Source organism: Phyllobates terribilis, unplaced genomic scaffold (assembly GCF_046119375.1).
Source record: "Phyllobates terribilis strain yellow unplaced genomic scaffold, ASM4611937v1 Scaffold_7__3_contigs__length_470593459, whole genome shotgun sequence".
In the NCBI taxonomy this organism is placed as follows: domain Eukaryota; kingdom Metazoa; phylum Chordata; class Amphibia; order Anura; family Dendrobatidae; genus Phyllobates; species Phyllobates terribilis.
Window position 1 is genome coordinate 388,064,605 of NW_027362767.1, and position 22,457 is coordinate 388,087,061.

At 42.9% G+C, this 22,457-nt stretch overlaps 1 protein-coding gene across 1 annotated transcript in view; it reads left to right on the plus strand.

The window, feature by feature from the left end:
• Positions 1-22,457, plus strand: part of LOC141154945 (cytochrome P450 2F2-like) — a 71,426-nt gene that overhangs the window by 45,845 nt on the left and 3,124 nt on the right. Inside the window, exons 4-9 of the mRNA XM_073641518.1 lie at positions 9,539-9,688; positions 11,875-12,035; positions 12,721-12,897; positions 21,250-21,391; positions 21,490-21,674; positions 21,770-21,911. Coding sequence (XP_073497619.1) covers positions 9,539-9,688; positions 11,875-12,035; positions 12,721-12,897; positions 21,250-21,391; positions 21,490-21,674; positions 21,770-21,911 — 957 coding nt within the window. The remainder of the gene's footprint in view (positions 1-9,538; positions 9,689-11,874; positions 12,036-12,720; positions 12,898-21,249; positions 21,392-21,489; positions 21,675-21,769; positions 21,912-22,457) is intronic.

Sequence of the window (22,457 nt, forward strand, 5' to 3'; positions counted from 1 at the left end):
GTACCAAACACAGCAGTTGTAGGAGGTTCCAAAAGGCTGGAACGTGTATCTCCTTGTCCCTACATGCTAGAGTGGGCTAGGATGCAGTCTGGCGTTCGCTATCTTCCCCTGAGCTAGAAAATCCATTTTGTGAAGAGCTTGGACATATAGTTCTTCCACAACTCGGTATTGAAGTATAATACCTCACACAACATAGCACATGTTGAGAACAAAAAGAGGATCTCAGCAGGGGGCTTGCCTGTCAGCTCAGCTCACGCTGCAGAGGGACACTCACACTGAAGCCCCCCTCCCTTCTCCCTTACAGCTGGGAGTCGGGTTATGCTGTGCTTGGAGACCTGACAACCAGGGAACATGTGATTATTCTAGAATATCCTTCAGAGTGTGCTTATGGTGTGCGTGCGCTCCCTGCTTCTTAAAGGGGCTGTGTGCTCACTTTTGTAAAACGTCCCCAGACAATAGCTGGGGGACGCCTGCTATTACAGACTCCCTCCCCTATTGGGAGGTGCCTTTGCAACTTTAGTTATCAGTGTGTTTCCTGCTACCTACAACCCCTGGCAAAAATTATGGAATCACCAGGCTCGGAGGATGTTCATTCAGTTGTTTAATGTTGTTGAAAAAATGCAGATCACAGACATGGCACAACACTAAAGTCATTTCAAATGGCAACTTTATGGCTTTAAGAAACACTAAAAGAAATCAAGATAAAAAATGTGGTACTCAGTAAGGGTAAATTTTTTCAGACCAAGCAGGGGGAAAAAATTATGGAATCACTCAATTCTGATGAAAAAATTATGGAATCACCCTGTAAATTTTCATTTCCAAAACTAACACCTGCATCAAATTAGATCTGCTCGTTAGTCTGCATCTAAAAAGGAGTGATCACACCTTGGAGAGCTGTTGCACCAAGTGGACTGACATGAATCATGGCTCCAACGCTAGAGATGTCAATTGAAGCAAAGGAGAGGATTATCAAACTCTTAAAAGAAGGTAAATCATCACACAATGTTGCAAAAGATGTTGGTTGTTCACAGATAGCCATGTCTAAAATCTGGACCAAATACAAACAACATGGGAAGGTTGTTAAAGGCAAACATACTGGTAGACCAAGGAAGACATCAAAGCGTCAAGACCGGAAACTTAAAGCAATATGTCTCCAAAACAGGAAGTGCACAACAAAACAAATGAGGAATGAATGGCAGGAAACTGGAATCAATGTCTGTGGTCGAACTGTAAGAAACCGCCTAAAGGAAATGGGATATACATACAGAAAAGCTAAGCAAAAGCCATCATTAACACCTAAACAGAAAAAATCAAGGTTACAATGGGCTAAGTAATAGCAAACGTGGACTGTGGATGACTGGATGAAAGTCATATTCAGTGATGAATTGCGAATCTGCATTGGGCAAGGTGATGATGCTGGAACTTTTGTTTGGTGCCGTTCCAATGAGATTTATAAAGATGACTGCATGAAGAGAACATGCAAATTTCCACAGTCATTGATGATATGGGGCTACATGTCAGATAATAATAATAATAATAATAATAATACAGAATAAGCATTTTTCAAATCAAAAGGAGTGAGGGCCCTGCTCGCAAGCTTACAGTCTGAGGAAATGGGGGAGACACAAAAGGTAAAGTGTACATATATTGTATAATGCAGCCTTGATATGCTAAATAGGATAAATAATAATACATGGACTGGTCATCAGCAAGTATGTGTACAGTCCTGACCGAGGCTATTAAGTGCATGGATGGTATGTGTGGCGCCCTGCTGCGCATTGGTGCCACAGAACCCAGAAGGGTGCATGGATGGACTTCTGCACAAGAGGCCCTCACACATTCACACACCTCCACCCTACCACCTCAGACCAGCAGAAGGAGCCCTGATAGGGATATATATAGGGAGGGTGGAGCCAGGCAGCTCAGTTTAGTTTGGAGTTTTTAGTTCAGTTCCTGCTCAGACACCGAGAGGGACAGAGCTCAGAGTGAGCTGAGAGCGTGCTGACGCTCAGAGAGCAGTGAAGAGGCTGCACGCTGGCTGCTGTGCTTAGGCGGGCCAAGGCCTACAGCACGTGTGAAGGCCTAGTGAGGGCCTTGAGTGGGCCAAAGGCGAGAGGAGAAGGAAGAAGTAGCAAGGGGGCAGAGGAGCATACCAGGCTCACCCCGAGATATTTACCGGACACCGGGTCCGCGCCTACGGGGTCCCCTTATACCCAGTAGGAACCACCGGAACCCCTGGAGGACTACATGTCCCAGGTTTACCAAATGCTGACTACAGTACCAGGGCTAGGAGTCACGGAGGCCCCAGCATCCAGGGAGAGTGATCTCCAAAGAGAAGACCCTACCACCAGGTCAGCAGGTGCAAGGGAGAGAGTGAGACAGTAACCAAGCTAGGCCTAGTTCCAGGCAGGCCAGAAGCTTAGCGAGAAAAGCCACGGATCAGGAGGCCCTATACCCGCTCACTGGGGAGAGTCCAAAAGTGCACCCTTCGCCCGGAGTACCCTGGACCGTGCCTGCACCATCACCAGTAAAGGTACTGAAGCTTACCCCTGTGTGAGTGTCTGTCTTTCCTCCGGGACCGTCCTGCCGTCTCTTCCCAGCATCCTCCATAACACCCCACACTGCCCTGGAGCTAGCTCTACCTGTGGAGAGCCACACCATCCCTGCTGCCGTAACACCCGCTCCAGAGGACTGCTCCGCAGCGGCGGCACCCCTTTTGCCGCATTCCACAGGTGGCGTCACAACTCGACAAATCCCCTATAAATTCCCCTTTTTACTGACCGCCCTGGGTCACGGACCGGGCGAGCCACCGTGATATCCCCCAACCCGGCATCCAGAGGCCCAGCTGCCGAGTACTCTCACGGCCCAGGGGGCGCGTCATATGAACCTGAATTTGAAGAAGATTTTAATATGGGGAAAAACTGGGACAGACAGATAGTGTGTTGAGGCGATACGCCAGTCTAAAGAAATGGGTTTTAGGGTCCGCTTGAAGCTATGGGTATTGGGAATTAATCAAACTGTCTGTAACATCCCTGGCGGCGTGCTTGCATAGTGCACCACCTCCCACTATGCAAGACCGCAATCTTACCTGTCTTTCCAGCCAGCTAACCTTGCTCCAGTTCATGCTGTGTGCATGTCTCTTGACTGACTGCTTAGGGCGGCGGCCCGGTTAATTCCTGATTCTTATAGCTGCTGTGGGCGCACCCCTAATGCGTCTCCAGCCTATTGCTGTGAGTCACTGGATATTTAAACCCCCTCCACCCAGAAGGAGGGGCCTGAGCAACACCTTCACTCAGTTTGTCTTTGCAACTGAATTGCCAGGTCCTGTCCTGTATCTAGTCTGTTTCCGCCACTCTGGGGGCTGTATACCCAGGCCTGTTACCTGTGACTTATAGTCTGTTTCCGCCACTCTGGGGGCTGTATATCCAGGCTCATTCTTGTATCTCATTGCAGTAGCAGTTCCTGTCTGAACTGTATCCTAGCCTGTCACCTGTTTGTCTCTATGTCCGTACCTTCCCTTTTCCTGCTGTCTCTGAACCTGCACCTAACTCCAACTCGTTGTCTCTGTACTTTTGTTTGTGAGTTTTGTGTCCACTCGCTACTTCATAGTAAGTACCTTGTGTGTATCTGGTTCTGCTTGTCCCTTTTCCCTTCCTCCGTATCTTCCTCCTCTGTTCTAGCCATCTTCCTGTATTTTCCAGTCTGTTCCATGTGAACAGAGCCCTGTCCTCTCTGCCTGCACCTTCAGCCCTGTTCTGCTCTGCTTGCTCACCGCTCCAGCGGCTTCTCTCTGCTCTTACTTTCCCACCGCTCCAGCGGCTTCTCTCTGCTCTGCCTTGCCCACCGCTCCGGCGGTTCTGCTCTGCTCTGCCTCGTCCACCGCACCTGTGGTTCCACTCTGCTCTGCCTCGTCCACCGCACCTGCGGTTTCGCTCTGCTCTACCTTGTCCATCGCACCTGTGGTTTCACGCTGCTCTGCCTTGTCCATCGCTCCGGCGGTTCCTCTCTGCTCTGTCTCGTCCACCGCACCTGCGGTTCCTCTCTGCTCTGTCTTGCCCACCGTACCTGCAGTTTTCGCTCCGCTCTGCTTGTTCACCTCACCAGCAGTTCCTCTCTGCTCTGCCTTGTCCACCGCTCCAGCGGTTCCGCTTTACTCTGCTTGTCTACCGCATCTGCGGCTCTGTAACTGTCTCCCAGTCTGTACTGGACCCTATCTAGCCTGCGCTCCAACCTGCTAGTACCTCCCTGTCTGCACTCCAGCCGTGCTTGCCAGTGCCCACCGGTCTGCATACCAGTCGTGCTTGCCCGTGCCCACCTGTCTGCATACCAGCCGTGCTTGCCAGTGCCCACCTATCTGCATACCAGCTGTACTTGCCAGTACCCACCTGTCTGCATACCAGCCGTACTTGCCAGTACCCACCTGTCTGCCTACCGGCCGTGCTTACCAGTATCCACCTGTCTGCATACCAGCCGTGCCTGCCAATACCCACCTGCCTGTATGCCAGTCTAACCTGCCTGTTCCTGCATTCCCCGGTGTGGGTCAACAACTGTGACCGGGGTCTGACCTGGAGTAGCACCTGGTCCCTCTGCTCGGTTCCTCCTTAGTACATGAAGTCGACTAAGCGGCCGTGCGACCTTGGTCGGATTAGGTTGATACTTAGTTACGCCCCTCCAGGCACTCCTCGGTTCATGGTACAGTGGGATCACTAATCACACTCACGCTAGTCAGTCCGGGCGCGAGCGTAACACTGTCCTGGGTAGTGCATTCCAAAGAATTGGCGCAGCACGCAAGAAATCTTGGAGACGGGAGTGGGAAGTTCGGATTATGGACGATTTTAGTTTTAAGTCATTGGCAGAACGGAGGGCACGTATAGGGTGGTAGACTGAGAAAAGGGAGGAGATGTAGGGGGGTACTGAAGCATGGAGAGCTTTGTGGGTAAGCGTGAGAAGTTTAAATTGAACTCTATATTGGATGGGCAACCAATGCAATGACTAACACGGGAAGAGGCATCGGGTTGGCGAGGAATATGATCCTTGCTGCGTTAAGGACGGATTGGAGAGGGGAGAGTTTAGTAAGAGGGAGACCGATTAGTAGAGAGTTGCAATAGTCGAGACAAGAATGAATAAGAGCTACAGTAAGAGTTTTTGCCGAGTCAAAGGTGAGAAATGTCCTGATTCTTGAGATGCTTTTGAGGTGTAGATGACATGAACGAGCGAGTGAATTGATGTGAGGAGTGAAGGAAAGATCTGAATCAAAAATGACCCCAAGACAGCGGGCTTGTTGCTGGGGAGTAATGGTTGAGCCACAAACGGAAATGGCAATATCGGGCACTGGTAGGTTACTGGAGGGAGGAAATATGAGTAGTTCAGTTTTTGACAGATTGAGTTTTAGGCAGAGGGAGGACATAATGTTAAACACAGCAGAAAGACAATCACTGGTCTTTTGTAGTAATGCAGGGGTGATGTCCGGAGCAGAGATGTATAATTGGGTGTCATCAGCATAGAGATGGTACTGATAACCGAATCTACTGATTGTTTATCCAATAGGAGCAGTGTGTAAGGAGAAAAGAAGGTGGCCTAGGACTGATCCTTGAGGAACCCCGACAGTAAGGGGAAGGAGAGAGGAGGAGGAGCCAGCAAAAGACACAGAGAAGGAGTGGTCAGAGAGATAGGAGGAGAACCAGGAGAGAAGTGTCACTGCGGCCAATAGTGCAGAGCATAGTGAGGAGGAGCTGGTGATTCACAGTGTCGAATGCTGCAGAGAGATCCAGGAGAATCATCAGGGAGTAGTGACCATTAGATTTAGCTGTTAGTAGATCATTAGAGACTTTAGTGAGGGCAGTTTCAGTAGAATGTAAAGAGCGGAAACCAGATTGTAGAGGGTCAAGAAGAGAGTTGTCTGAGAGATAGCGGATTAGACGGGAATGGACCAGGCATTCCAGGAGTTTAGAGATAAATGGAAGATTGGAAACAGGTCTGTAGTTCGCCGTGCAGTTCTGGTCAAGGGATGTTTTTTTAAGTAATGGATGTATGCTGGTGTGTTTAAAAGAAGAGGGAAAGATACCAGATGAGAGGGAGAGGTTGAAAAATTTAGTTAGGTGAGTGCTGACAGCTGGAGAAAGGGACTGAAGGAGATGTGAGGAAATAGGGTCACTGGTGCAGGTAGTAGGGCGAGAAGATGCAAGGAGCCTGATCACTTCATCTTCCGTGACTGGTTCGAAGTCAGAAAGTGAGCAAGATACAATGTGGCGGGGGAGAGCATACAAAATGTTTGGGGATTGGGAGAAAATTTCCTGTCGAATATGGTCAATTTTTTTCTTTGAAATAATTGGCCAGATCGTCAGTGCTGAGGTCGGTGGTCGGGGGCCTGTGCTGTTGAGAATCAGGAGAGAGTGAGGAGAGAATGAAACGTGTCAAAGGCGTTTATGATTATTGGAAAGTGAGATGATGAGATTGTTAAAGTAGGTTTGTTTGGAGAGGTGAAGGGCAGAGTTGTATGTTTTTAGCATAAATTTATAATGGAGGAAATCTTCGGGCAGATTAGATTTTATCCACAGCCGTTCAGCGCACCTGGAGCACCTCTGGAGAAGACGTGTTTGAGGAGTGTGCCAGGGTTGTCGCCATCTATGCCGAATTGTTCTTTGTGTAGGAGGTGCGGCTTCATCCACGGTGCATAGCAAGTTATAATGCTTCAATGCAGAGTCGGGACATGAGAGGGGGGAGATCGGGGCCAATGATGATTGCAACTTTTTCATACATTTCTGAGTGTTAATGGTGCGTATATTTCTATAAGTGTGGAAAGTGGGGGTTTCTTGAGTAGAGTCACAGTTCTTGACAGAGAATGAAAGAAGATTATGGTCAGAGAGTGGAAGGGGAGAGTTAGTAAAGTCATGTACTGCGCAAAGCCGGGAGAAGATCAGGTCCAATGTGTTCCTGTCTTCATGTGTAGGAGAATTAGCAAGCTGTGAAAGGCCGAAGGAGGAGGTTAGGGATAAAAGATGAGCGGCAGATGGGGAAAGAGAGTCGCCAATTGGAATGTTAAAATATCCCATGATTAGAGTGGGGATGTCGCAGGATAGAAAATTTGGAAACCAGGCAGCAAAGTGATCCAGGAACTGACGGGAGGGACCTGGAGGGCCATAGACAACCGCCACTCGCAGGGAGAAGGGCCGGTAAAGTCTGACTGTGTGGGCTTCAAAAGAAGGGACGATAAGGGAGGGTACTGGGGGGATAACCTGAAAAGTACATTTTGTTCAAAGAAGCAGACCAACACCTCCACCTGATCTGTTGTCAGGTCTCGGGGTATGAGAGAAGTGTAGGCCACCATAGAAGCGCGCTGCAGCAGCCGTAGTGTCTCACTGCTGGAGCCAGGTTTCAGTGAGAGTCAGAAGGTTGAGGGAATTAGAGAGGAAAAAGTCATGGATGTAAGAGAGTTTATTACATACTGAGTGCGCATTTCAAAGGGCACAGTTGAATGAGACAGAAGATATGCAGGGAATAATAATGAGATTAGCAGGGTTTCTGAATGTAACAGGGAAAGAGTTAGTGTTATTATTACTGGAGGGTCCTGGATTAGGAGAAATATCACCTGCGACTAAGAGAAGGAAGATACAGAGAGTGAGCAGATGGTTGAGTGATTTGTGAGAGCGTTTCCTGTGTTGTATGGTGGGAATGAATGGATCTGTGTGGAATAATATTGTGAAGAGAGCATGACAGCTGTACATAGGAGAAGAGAGGAGAGAGGGGTTAATATGGATGAAGTGTGCAGAATTTGTGGGAGAACGGTGAATGTGGATGATTGTAGCAGCCAGAACGTAAATGGCACAAATACAAATGGTGAATGCTGTTTGCAAAACAGATGACCTGGAAGCAAGTTTGTTTAATTGTCTTGCATGTCTTACCTGTCTCCTGCCATATCCAACTGCCGTGGCACTTTGATAAACTATGGCACTTCGATAAAGTATACATAAATGCTATATGCATAAATTCCCCCCGCATAAATGCTGCCCCTTGACTATGTCTCAATATATAGAGACGTATGTGCTTAGATGAATGAGATATATATACCAGTGATTAGCTGCAGAGCATTGCAAGTAACATGGAGATTCAATGCAGATTTCAGAATAGATAAAGACACTGGGGAGATGGCTGTCATTACATCTTCAATAAAGTTTACATTGATATTTTGGACAGTTTTCTTATCCCATCAATTGAAAGGATGTTTCGGGATGATTACATAATTTTTCAAGATAATGCATCCTGCCATAGAGCAAAAACTGTGAAAATATTCCTTGAAGACACATAAGGTCAATGTCATGGCCTGCAAATAGTCCGGATCTCAATCCATTTGAAAATCTTTGGTGGAAGTTGAAGAAAATGGTCCATGACAAGGCTCCAACCAGCAAAGCTGATCTGGCAACAGCAATCCGAGAAAGTTGGAGCCAGATTGATGAAGAGTACTGTTTGTCACTCACTAAGTCTATGCCTTAGAGACTGCAAGCTGTTATTAAAGCCAGAGGTGGTGCAACAAAATACTAGTGATGTATTGGAGAGTTCTTTTGTGTGTTTGTTTTTCATGATTCCATAACTTTTTCCTCAGAATTGAGTGATTCCATAATTTTTTTCCTCTGCTTGGTCTGAAAAAAATTACCCTCACTGAGTACCACATTTTTAATCTCGATTTCTTTTAGTGTTTCTTAAAGCCATAAAGTTGCCATTTGAAATGACTTTCGTTTTGTGCCATGTCTGTGATCTGCTTTTTTTCAACAACATTAAACAACTGAATAAACATCCTCCGAACCCGGTGATTCCATAATTTTTGCTAGGGGTTGTAGTTGTAAGGCCACTGTGCTCCATGAACCTAATTCAGTCTACCCTGTCTGAACTTAATCCTGTACATCCTGCTGTAGCCCGTTCCTGAGTCCGTCCTTCCGCTACCCAGTCTTGAGCCTGATCCGCCTTGTCTTCACTTGTACTCTCTGAACCAGCACCTGTGTTCCTGCACCTGAATCCGCCCTGTGTTTGTGAACCTATCCTGTTCCTTCCTGATCCAGAACCTGTTCTGTTTCCAGCCATGCAGTCCTGTCCCTGAACCAGCCACATGTTCTCTTATTAACCAGTTCCTGGCCAGTCCTACCTTCCTGCCCCTTTGGGGGTCAACTGCTACGACTCCGATGTCTGTCCTGGAGTAGCAACTGGCATCCATCTGGGTTCAAGTCTAACTCCACCATCAGAAGCTTTAGTGAAGAACCAGGTGGTCGCTTAGTCATGCCCTTCCTGGCTCTCCCTGAACCGTGGCACACCACATGTGTAACAATACATCTGTTAAATCTGACATTTTTGGAGATGAAATAATTATTATTTTGAGAAAGCTACACTTCATTTAACAATCTTGACAATCGCTTGATCTCTGTGAGTCCATAGGTCTAGAAATGTTAGGGTTTATAAAAGAAAAAAAAATTCTTGGTGACTTCTGTGCAGTTATATTATAAGGTATTGGGTTTAATATTGAATTTTTCTGTTCTGTTGTATTGCACAGAACTTGCATTCAGCAATGGAGAGAAATGGAAAGAGCTGAGACGTTTTTCCCTGATAACATTGGGTAATTTTGGAGTAGGAAAGCAAAGCTTTGAGGAGAGGATACGGGAGGAGGCTCTTTATCTGACTTTGTCACTACAAAAAGCAAATGGTAAAATAAAAAAATCTCTTTATTTTACATTTAATGTAATGTTTTCTTCTATTTTATGGATTTCCAGCTTAGATTCCTTTTTTTATGCACAACATAACTATTAAATTTATACCATGAAAATGATTGTACACTACTGATTATTGTTTCACCATTGTTTTAAAGAATCAAGAACATAAGGCTGTGGCAATATTAAATTGTGCAACGTGTAGGGCGGTCTGTTGGCACCTCCTCCACTCATATAGTACACTGTCAAAAAGTGTGTAAAGAATCGCATCAAACAATGGCCAAATATATACCATACACCAAGATTCCCAATAACAGTGCCATTCATTGACCAAAAGCCAACTTCACACAGTTGTCTAGTAAACTGTGCTATACAGAAAAACCAGGAGTCAGATCATTCATTCCTCACCCAAGGGTGGCTTGGCTCTGAGGCCGAATTGAGACATCCATAATAAACGGTATGAGTGTGGATTGTGGGGTCAACCTTTCGCGGGTCTTCTGAAAGAGCCACGAATGGTTCGAACATCAAAGTCCATACTTGGACCATGTTTCCTGGATGTCTGAATTCAGCCTGAGTATTGTTCAGTGCCTAAGTAGCCATGCCACACAATTAAAGGGGTTGTTGCCTTTCAATTAAATTTCTCCTATGGCTGCAGTGTGTGTGTGTATATATATATATATAATATATATAATAATTAAAAAGGAGTGTACTTGCCTTCCTCGAGTCCACCGGCAAGTCTCCCCAATATTCCTGGAGTCTGACATTGGCTGCCGCACTGTAAAAGTGGCAATAGCCAATCAGTGAGCTCAGCGGCTCCAATGTGGTATTTCTGTGTAGACGGACCACTGCTACAGGGCTGCTGGTCTCACTGATTAGCTGTTGTGCGGTCAACGTAACTTCGCTGCCACAGCCAATGCCAAAAATGGGAACAGGCGCGGTGAATTGCCAGTAGATCCAGGGAAGGTGAGTACTGTGCAATTTGCTTTTTTATAGCAACTTGCAGTCATGGGAGAGATTTAATTGTAAGGGAATAATCCTTTAAATACAACCATACAATTCCCAAATAGTATTACAATACAGTGAACAAATAACAGCGTCATACATAAAGTAACATAATAGTACTGCTATACAGTTAAAGGGAATGTGTCACCCCTCTGGGCGATATCAGACCTCTACTATGGGCATACAGGTGATAGAAAATTAAATCTATACTTACTTGTATGGCCCATAGTAGAGGTCTAATTGCTGAGAAATCTGGTTTTATAAAGTCTGTTTTCCAGAGGTTTGGCGTCCGGGGGACGCCAAGCAAACCCCTCCGATCTGCTTACTATTCCCTTAAATCGCCGCCTCTGTGCTAAATTACCATATCCCCCCCCCCCAACCTACACGTCACAGGGCCCTGTGACAGGCCTTGTGACGTGCCCTGCTCTGCCTCCCCTCGCGCAAAGTATGCCTCCGACCCCGTTGGCTGCGTACTGCGCTGCAGTCTTGTATTGCGCAAGCGACGGTGAGTCAGAATCTTCCACTCCGCTGGCAGTACGCAGCCAAACGGGGCCGGAGGGAAACAAAGCAAGCTCCATGGGAGCAGCGCTTTGCGCATGCGCGGGAGGGAAGGCAGAGCAGGGCACATCACAGGGCCCTGTCACGTGCAGGGGAGGGGGGAATATGGTAATCTAGCACAGAGGCAGCGATTTAGGGGAATAGTAAGCATATAGGAGGGGTTTGCTTGGCGTCCCCCGGATGCCAAGCCTCTGGAAAAAAGACTTTATAAAACCAGATTTCTCTGCAATCAGACCTCTGCTATGGGCCATACAGTCTGATATCGCCCAGGAGGGTGACAGATTCCCTTTAAAATTAATATTTGTGCTGGTCACAAACCTCAGGTGACAGGTTGTAACCACCTATTCAGCAGCAGGGGCAGCTAAAATGCCCTGTAAGATCGAACACTGATGTATGTTTGCCCTTTTTTCGAGAAATTGGAAAGTTTATCTGATTGGCCATAGAGCTGTTACATGTATGGAAACTTTTTGGAAATACCCTTCAATAATAGGATAACCCATATTTTGACTACAGGGAAACTTATCTAGACATGAAATTAGACCCTGCAACTCCGCACCATAGACCTTGTTACTCTACCTATGTGCATCTTCACCTCCAGATTTACTTATTCCTTTTGTTTTAGGATCCCCTATAGATCCCAATTACCATATATTATGTTCTATGTCAAACGTGATTTGCTCTGTGGTATTTGGTAGCCGGTTTGAATATAAAGATGAAAATTTCCAAAAGCTTGTGAAATGTATTCAAGACAACTTCCGAATCATGAGCTCTTGCTGGGGATTAGTGAGTATAACCTTAGTATAAGGCCTCCATATTATTGCTTTCTTATGACTCTTCCTAGGTCATTTTTTACATGAGCCACAATGCAAAGCACAAATGATCAATCCAACAGTGCAAAAAGTCTGTAAAAGTAAAAAAAAAAATAAAATAAAATAAAAAAAAATGTTCTATTCAAATAAAACTAATATTCAAAATCTTACTTAGTGTTTGTTAATTTTTTTTGTGTGTGTTGTATGTATTTATAAAATGGCAACGTCTGAGTTGTTTTTCATAACATTTAAAAAAAATTGAAATCTTGCAATTTTCACAGTATCAAAGAAATTTGCTTCTTTCTCCTCCTGGACTGATCATTCATTCACAATTTATGGATAAAATGTGTCTTCAGTGAACACAGATTTTTCCATTACTGAGAAAGGAGATGGCAGTTGTGGCTCATAAAGTTTTATGGCGAGGGGAAGATTAGGAGCTAGGGGCAGATGCAGACATTCGACAATTACATTTTAACAAAAAAAAAAAACCTGATTTAAAAAATGGGTAATTTTCACATGATATATTCCTTTTAACCCCTAAGCAAAGTTGTAGAGATTGTTCTTGATGTCTATTTAGATGTTATAGTAAATTATAAAAAAAAGTAAAGATAAATGTTCAAACTAATTTGGTCTTTGTTTGTTTTTTGTTTTTTTTATAGCTATACAACATCTACCCAAATATCATGAAATACATACCAGGACCTCACCGAGAAATCATGGAAAACTTTACAATGATGGCAGATTTTACCAGAAAGAAGATGGAGGACAACATGAAGACTTTGGACAGTAATAACCCAAGGGATTTTATAGACTATTTCCTGATCAAAATGGCAAAGGTACAAAAAAAATTCTGTCTGTCCCATATAATATCAAGCGGTACTTTCTATCAATGTATACAATGGGGAATTCAACAAAACGTTTTCTCCAATGCAGCGACATCAAAAAGGTGCAAATCTGTTGCAGACGGTTTTTGCTGTATTGCGCCATGCTTGCAACCAGTGGCGTAACTAGAGTCCAATGGGCCTTGATGCAAAATTTGGATCTGGGCCCTAACCTGCATGTTCGTCAGATGTATGTAGCATTCCAGATCCTGTGAAGACAAATGTGTTTGTCCACTCATGTAGCAATAATAATAATCTTTATTTATATAGCGCCAACATATTCCACAGCGCTTTACAATTCAGAGGTTCATATACAACAGTCATACGTAACATAGCTAAAAATAATACAATAATGAAAGCAAAAATAATGATGACTCTGCTCGAAAGAGCTTACAATCTACAATAAGTTGTGGGTGACACAAAGTAACAATGTCCCCCCATCCTGTAATAATGTTTCTGATCCTGGCCCCGTAATGTAATAATGTCCCCCATCCTGTACTCCTTTCCTGTAATAATGTCCTCCATCCTGGCCCCTTCTGGTAATATATTTCCCCATCTTGGACCCCTTCCTGGTTTAATGTCCTTCATCCTGGGCCCCTTTCTGGTATAATATCCCCCATGTGGGGCTCCTTCCAGTAACATATGTTCTCCATCCTGATATAATGGCCCCATCCTGGGTCCACTTGCAATAATATATGCCCCCCATCCTAGTATAATGTCTCCCATTCTTGGCCCCTTCCAGTAATATATGCCCCCATCCTGGTATAATGCTCCCATCATGGGCCCTTTCCAGTAATACATGCCCCCCATCCTGGGCCCCTACCAATAAGATATGTCCCCCATTTTAGTATGATATGTCCACCCTTTTTAGTATGATATGTCCCATCCAGGGCTTCTTCCAGTAATAATGTCCCTGTTCTGCAGTTGTTTTCCAAAAAAATTTAGAAGACCAAAAAACAGATTCTACTCTTCTTCCCTTGCTCCCACGACGTGCGGCGTTCTCTTCTATAGCCGATTCAGAAGCCAGCAGCTGACGTCAGTGCACAAGCAATGGGCAGCGCATGTCATGACTGCCATGTGCCACCAGTGACTTGCACATCGACGTAAGCTGCCAGCCTATCATTGGCCGGCAGTGTATATTGCAGTGCTGGGACCAGGCAGGTTTCTGCACAGCAATACATTTCAGCTGAATGTGCATCCTCGGATGCAGATCCAGTTGAAATAGCTGCTTGGGTGAGTGGACCCCCCACCCGCATATTTGTGACCACGATCGTTACGCCCCTCCTTGCAACTTTTAGAAAAGTTGGTGTGAACATAGGCACAGTTGGCTAAGTAAATTAACTAAGACTTACAAAATACTGATCTGCTATGGAGAGTTGCCTAAGCCAAATTTATGAATTGTGATTTGTGACTTTATAAGTACACATCCCCAGTGAAAACACCTGCTTGGACTTTAACACCTTCTAAGTCATTAATCTACAGCAGGTGGTATAAGTATTGAACACGTCACCAATTTTCTAAGTAAATAAATATATTTCCAAAGTTGTTATCGACATGAAATTATCACCAGATGTCAGTAACAACCCATCCAATCCACACAGGCAAAGAAATCAAACCATAGATGTCCATAAATTAAGTTATGTGTAATAATGGGAAAAGACACAGGGAAAAAGGATTGAACACACTTACTGAAATGTAATTAATACTTTGTACAAAAGTCTTTGTTGCTGATGACCGCTCCAAGTCGCCTCCTGTGTTGAGAAACTAGTCGCATGCATTGCTCCGGTGTGATTTTGGACCATTCTTCCACACAAACACTCTTCACATCCTGAAGGTCCAGTGGGCTCCTTCTATGAACTCTGAGCTTTAGTTACTGCCATACATTTTATATTGGATTCAAGTCCGATGATTGGCTCGATCATTCTAGCAGCTTTATTTTCTTTTTTTCTGAAAGCAATTGAGTGTTTCCTTGGCTGTGTGTTTGGGATCATTGTCTTGCTGAAATGTCCACCCTCATTTCATCTTCCTCATCCTGGTAGATGGCAGCAGATTTTTTTCAAGAATGTCTTTGTACATTTGTCCATTCATCCTTCCTTCAGTGATGTGAAGTTTTCTAGTGCCGTATGCTGAAGAATACCCCACACTATGATGTTTACATCCTCAAACTTCACTGTTGGTATGTTATTTTTGAGGTGAAAAGCAGAGCCTTTTGGCCTTCAAACAAGGTGTGTATTATGGCTTCCAAAGAGTTCAATTTTAGTCTCATCTGACCAGATTATATTCTCTCAGTATTTCACAGACTTGTCTAAATGCTAAGCAAACTTTAAACGTGCTTGTACATGCTTTTTGTTCTGCAATGGAGTCTTACCTGGTGCGTGTGCATACAGGCCATGGTTTTCTTTGAAACTATTGTACCTGCTGCTTCCAGGTCTTTCTGTAGCTCTCCACAGGTGGTCCTTGGCTCTTGGACAACTTTTCTGATAATTGTTTTCACTCCTCTGTCTGATATATTGTGGGGAGCACCTAGTCATGGGTGGTTTCTGGTGAAATGATGCTCTTTTCACTTCTGGATTATGGACCCAGCAGTGCTGACTTGAACCTTCAGTAGTTTAAACATTTTTCTGTAACCTATGTCATCATTATGTTTTGCAACAATAAGGTTGCAAAGGTCTTGAGACAGCTCACTTGTTTTACCCATCATGAGATGCTTCTTTTGTGGCACTTTTGTAATGAGACCTCTTTTTATAGGCCATCAGTTGAACCAGCTAATATTATTTTTCACTAAGTGGCAGGATTGTTTTCTGATTTCTGATAGATTTCAGCTGGTGTCATGACTTTCCATGTCTTTTTGCACCTATCTTTCCCGAGATGTCTTATTTGTGCATCACATGACAGATACTAGTGTGTCGAACAGCCTCAAGAGCTGAGCCTACACCATACACAGCAGCTGTATGCTGTGTTACACAGCCACCATCTGCATGTAATAACAGTGATCAGAGATGAGCTAAGCTTTGAATACTGCTGATAACCCCTTAAATGCAGATATTAATCTTTGACCGTGGCATTTGAGCCACACGATCCCAGTTTTGGGTGCTCAATGGTGCTTATGCGACACATTCGTAGGGTGCTAATATGTTGTGATGGCAGCCATTGGCTGCCTTGTTGGTACTACTTAAAAGTCCCAAAAGTATTGCAGTACATAGAACAATCAATATATAAATCACAGGTTCAGACCCCTATGGGGACTAAAAAAGAGTGAAAAGTATAAAGTGTTTAAAAATATTATATAAAAAATAAAGACACAAAAAATGTATTCAGTATCACATTTTTTTACTGCTGCAATTTTTACAGCACAATGAACATTGTAAAAATAAAACCCAAATAATCACAAAATTTCGTTTTATTTTTATTTTTTTGCCAGTTCATCACAATTGGATTGTGTTTCTCATTTTTCAGTATATCATAATGTAAAATGAGTGGCGTTATCCAAAATGACAACTGATCCCACAAAAACAAAGGAAAAGAAATATAAAAAAAATCATTTTTAGCAAAAGGGGAAAAAAACGAATGCACAAAAAAAATCAGGGTTAAAAAAGTTGCAATTGTCACTCCTCTAGAGGGGCTGAGTGAAAAGTGGAATATTTGCTCTACACTGAAGGTTCGTATCGAAAGTTGAGCATAATTTATTAACCCCTTTATCACCTTGTCAGTAATAGTATGTAGCTGCGCCCTGGGCCTTATGGACTAGCTACATACTATTATGCGTGCTGGAATCACGCCAAGCAGTGCGAGACAATTGCCGCCGGGTGTCAGCTGATTGACAACATCCGGGTCACCAGACAGCAGGAAGTTACTTTGGTTATGCGCAGTGCCAAAGTAACTTCTCCCTGTGCAGCACTGACAGGCTGCATAGCATAGGGAGCTATATAGCCGATCAGAATGTAAAAAGTGAAAATCCCATAGTGGGACAAAGTTTAAAAGTAAAAAAAGTGCCAAAAAGTGAAAAAAAAAAGTAAAAATATATATAAAAAAATGAAAATAATCCCCCAAAAATAAAAATATATTGTACCCATAATATTTATTTATTATGAAAAAAAACAAAAACAATAAAAGTACACATATTTGGTATCGCCGCATCCAGAATGACCTGACCTATAAAACTGTCCCACTAGTTAACCCCTTTAGTGAACACGATAAAAAATAAATAAAAAACTAAGCAAAAAAAAAAAGCTTTATCATCATATCGCTAAACAAAAAATGGAATAACACGCGATCAGAAAGACGAATGTAAATACAGTTATATGAAAAAGTTTGGGCACCCCTATTAATCTTAAGCCTAATGTTTTATAAAAATTGGTGTTTTTGCAACAGCTATTTCAGTTTGATATATGTAATAACTGTTGGACACAGTAATGTTTCTGCCTTGAAATGAGGTTTATTGTACTAACAGAAAATGTGCAATCTGCATTCAAACAAAATTTGACAGGTGCATAAGTATGGGCACCCTTATCATTTTCTTGTTTTAAATACTCCTACCTACTTTTTACTGACTTACTAAAGCACTTTTTTTGGTTTTGTAACCTCATTGAGCTTTGAACTTCAGAGCCAGGTGTATGCAATCATGAGAAAAGCTACTTAAAGTGGCCACTTGCAAGTTGTTCTCCTGTTTGAATCTCCTCTGAAGAGTGGCATCATGGGCTCCTCAAAACAACTGTCAAATGATCTGAAAACAAAGATTATTCAACATAATTGTTCAGGGGAAGGATACAAAAAGCTGTCTCAGAGATTTAACCTGTCAGTTTCCACTGTGAGGAACATAGTAAGGAAATGGAAGAACACAGGGACAGTTCTTGTTAAGGCCAGAAGTGGCAGGCCAAGAAAAACATCAGAAAGGCAGAGAAGAAGAATGGTGAGATCAGTCAAGGACAATCCTCAGCCCACCTCCAGAGAGCTGCAGCATCAACTTGCTGCAGATGGTGTCACTGTGCATTGGTCAACTATACAACGCACTTTGCACAAGGAGAAGCTGTATGGGAGAGTGATGCGAAAGAAGCCGTTTCTGCAAGCACGCCACAAACAACAGAGTCGACTGAGGTATACAAAAGCACATTTGGAGAAGCCAATTTCTTTTTGGAAGAAGGTCCTGTGGACTGATGAAACCAAGATTGAGTTGTTTGGTCATACAAAAAGGCGTTATGCATGGTGGCAAATAACACAGCATTCCAAGAAAAACACTTGCTACCCACAGTAAAATTTGGTGGAGGTTCCATCATGCTTTGGGGCTGTGTGGCCAATGCCGCCACCGGGAATCTTGTTAAAGTTGAGGGACGCATGGATTCCACTCAGTATCAGCAGATTCTTGACAATAATGTTCAAGAATCAGTGATAAAGTTGAAGTTACGCAGGGGATGGATCTTTCAGCAAGACAATGATCCAAAACACCGCTCCAAATCTACTCAGGCATTCATGCAGAGGAACAATTACAATATTCTGGAATGGCCATCCCAGTCCCCAGACCTGAATATCATTGAACATCTGTGGGATCATTTGAAGAGGGCTGTCCATGCTCGGCGACCATCAAACTTAACTGAACTGGAATTGTTTTGTAAAGAGGAATGGTGAAAAATACGTTCATCCAGGATCCAGGAACTCATTAAAAGCTACAGGAAGCGACTAGAGGCTGTTATTTTTGCAAAAGGAGGATCTACTAAATATTAATGTCACTTTTCTGGTGAGGTGCCCATACTTATGCACCTGTCAAATTTTGTTTGAATGCAGATTGCACATTTTCTGTTAGTACAATTAACCTCATTTCAAGGCAGAAACATTACTGTGTCCAACAGTTATTACATATATCAAACTGAAATAGCTGTTGCAAAAACACCAATTTTTATAAAACAATAAGCTTAAGATTAATAGGGGTGCCCAAACTTTTTCATATAACTGTAAAAATGGTACCGTTGAAAACGTCATCTTGTTCCGCAAAAAACAAGCCGCCATACAGCTCCATCATCTAAAAAATAAAAAAGTTATAGGCTAGCTCTCAGAATAAAGCGATACAAAAAAAATATTTTTTCTGTTAAATAGGTTTTATTGTGTAAAAGCGCCAAAACATAAAAAAAATATAAATGTGGTACCGCTGTAAACGTACTGACCCAAATGATAAAGCTGACTTATCAATTTTACCACACGCAGAACGGCATAAAAAAACTCAAAAAAACAATTCCTGAATTATTGGTTTTTGTTTATTCTGCCTCCCAAAAATCAGAATAGAAAGCGATCAGAAAATGTCACGTGCCCGAAAATGGTGCCAATAAAAACGTCAACTTGTCCCTCAAAAACAACCAGTCATATGACCGTCGACCGAAATATGGAAAAATTATAGCTCTCAAAATATGGCGATGCAAAAACTAGTCTTTGCAAAAAAAAAAGCGTCTTTTAGTGTGTGACAGCTGTCAATCCTAAAAACCCGATATGAATCTGGTAACGCTGTAATCACACTGATCCAAAGAATAAAGTCGTCTAGTCACTTATACCGCACGAGGAATGGCGTGAAAAATGAACTCTAGGGTTGGGGCTGCGCTAGTGTTGGAGTTGCGATTTTTTTCAAAAGTAAAGAAAAAAAAATGATGACAATATGGCGACCAGTGTTGAGCGCATGTGCTACTTGAGTTTGCATCGGGGGCTCAGTTATGCATTGAGTTTCGTGTCTCCGCCCCATATGCTTCGTGGCCAAAAAAAGTTGCATGGATTGCCTGCTATGCACGAGCAATCCCCGCATGTTTTTTTTGGGTGTCTAATAACCGTGACACATGCGGGGCGGGGACTCGAGGATGTCGCTCGAGCACCCACGATACTTGGTGCATACCTGAGTACCCGATGCAAACTCAAGTAGCGAGCACTTGCGCTCAAGACTAATGACAACTTATTCAATATGATGACCTAATGTTATCAAATTCTGTGTCGTACCTCTGGGTTCAAAATGTTCACTATACCCCTTGATAAAATCCTTGAGGGGTCTAGTTTCCAAAATGAGGTCACTTGTGGGTGGTTCCACTATTTAGGCACATCAGAGGCTCTCCAAACGCGACATAGCATCTGCTCTCGATTCCAGCCAATTTTGCGTTCAAAAAGTCACAGTGCTCCTTCCCTTCTGAACCCTGTCGTGTGCCCAAACAGTGATTTTTCCCCACATATGGGGTATGGGCGTACTCATGAGAAATTGCTCAACAGTGTTTGGGGTCCATTTTCTCCTCTTCCCATTGTGAAAATAAAAAATTTGGAACTAATACATCATTTTTGTGTAAAAAGTTTTTTTTTTTTTTTTCCCCACAGCTCCATGTTATAAACTTCAGTGAAGCACCTGGGGGATCAAGATGCTCACCACACATCTAGATAAGTTCCCTGAGGGGTCTAGTTTACAAAATGGTGTCACTTGTGGGGGTTTTTCACTGTTTAGGCACATCAGGGACTCTCCAAACGCAACATGGCGTCCGCTAATTATTCAAGCAAATTTTACATTCAAAAAGTCAAATGGCGCTCCTTCCCTTCCACACCCTGCTGTGCGCCCAAACAGTGGTTTCCCCCCACATATTGAGTATCGACGTGCTCGGGAGAAATCGCACAACAAATTTTGGTGTCCATGTTTTCCTGTTACCCTTGCGAAAATAAAAAATTGGGTTCTAAAGTGCAGTTTTCAGAATGGTTCCACTTTTGGGTATTTTCTGTCATAAAGGCCCCTTAAAGTCACTTCAAATGTGATGTGGTCTCTAAAAAAAATGGTTTTGCAAATTTGGTTGGAAAGATGAGAAATCGCCTGTCAACTTTTAACCCTTATAGCTCCTTAACAAAAAAATTTTGGTTCCAAAATTGTGCTCATGTAAAGTAGACATGTGGGAAATGCTATTTATTAACTATTTTGTGTCATAGATCTCTCTGATTTAAGGGCATGAAAATTCAAAGTTTGAAAATTGCAAAATTTTTAAAATTTTCACCAAATTTCCTTTTTTTTCACAAACGCAAGTTATATTGAAGAAATGTTGTCACTATCATAAAGTACAATATGTCACAAAAAAAAAATCTCAGAATCAGGGGGATCTGTTGAAGCATTCCAGGGTTCTTACCTCATAAAGTGACAGTGGTCAGGATTGTAAAAATTGGCCTGGTCATTAACGTGCAAACCACCTTGGGGTGTAAAGGGGTTAAGCATCGTGCAAACAGCAACGCAGCTACAAGCAAAACTCGCTTAAAGAATTCTTCACTTGGTAAATTCCTCCCTTGATCTTCATATCTATTCTTCAAATCTAGGAAGAAAAGAATAAGGAAACTTTCTACAATACCAACACTTTGGTGATGAACTCTTTAATGTTGTTCTTTGCTGGGACAGAAACAGTGAGCACGACTCTAAGATTTACATTCTTACTTCTCATGAAACACCCTGAAATAGCAGGTATGTAATTAGGGTCGGACAGAAACTTGTGAAAGTCTGGTTTAATGATAAGAACTAATAGAACGGCATGTTAAAAAATATTTTTTCTTCTGCCTTAGAGAAGGTCTACAATGAGATAGACAATGTAATTGGCCAACGTCCACCAAGTTTTGAGGACAGATATAATATGCCATACACAGAAGCTTTTATATGTGAGGTCCAGAGATTTTGTAATGTTTCACCATTGGTTTCTCCCCGTGAATTGACCATGGATACTCTAATTCGCAATTATACATTCAAGAAGGTAAAAATCAACTTGGGCTAAGAAAAAAATGATCAAAAATGATAATCTGGAAAAGTTTTACTTATTAATATTTCTTAATATTCTCCTATACACAGGGAACAGCTGTCACCCTAGTGCTTACATATGTGCACAAGGACAAGACACAGTTCAAAAACCCTGATATGTTTGACCCAAAAAACTTTTTGGATGAAAATGGGAAACTGCTAAAGAAAGAGTACTTCATGCCGTTTTCTGTAGGTGAGGATGAACTGAACTAGGTTCTGACCTGTATGTGTATATTCTATCAATATCTAATCATTTTCAAAGGTGAGAATACTACTTTAAGGCTAAGGCTACTTGGCAACTTTTGACCACGATGGTCGTTGCATAACCAATGTTCTCTCAGTGCTGCTGCCACATCGCGGTGCTATAGTAGTGAATGAGGTAACATTGCGACACCCACACAACCGTGTCCGTGACAAGCAACTTGCAAAAAATCCAACGGAGTCTGATAATTTGCAAATTGCTTGTTGTGGTAGTGTAGGTGTCGCCATTATACATTCAAAAAGTTGAAAATCAACTTGTGCTTAGAAAAAAAAAGATACAAAATTATAATAAATAAAGTTCACTTATTAATGTTCTCCAAAACTCTGGGAACAGTTGTCACCCCACTGCTTACACATGTGCACAAGGACAAGGCAACTCTGAAAAGTTTGACCCCCAAAACTTTTTTTGGATGAATATGGGAAACTTTTATAAAAAATATAACAGTGGTACTGAACAAACTTTAGTTATGCAATGGCT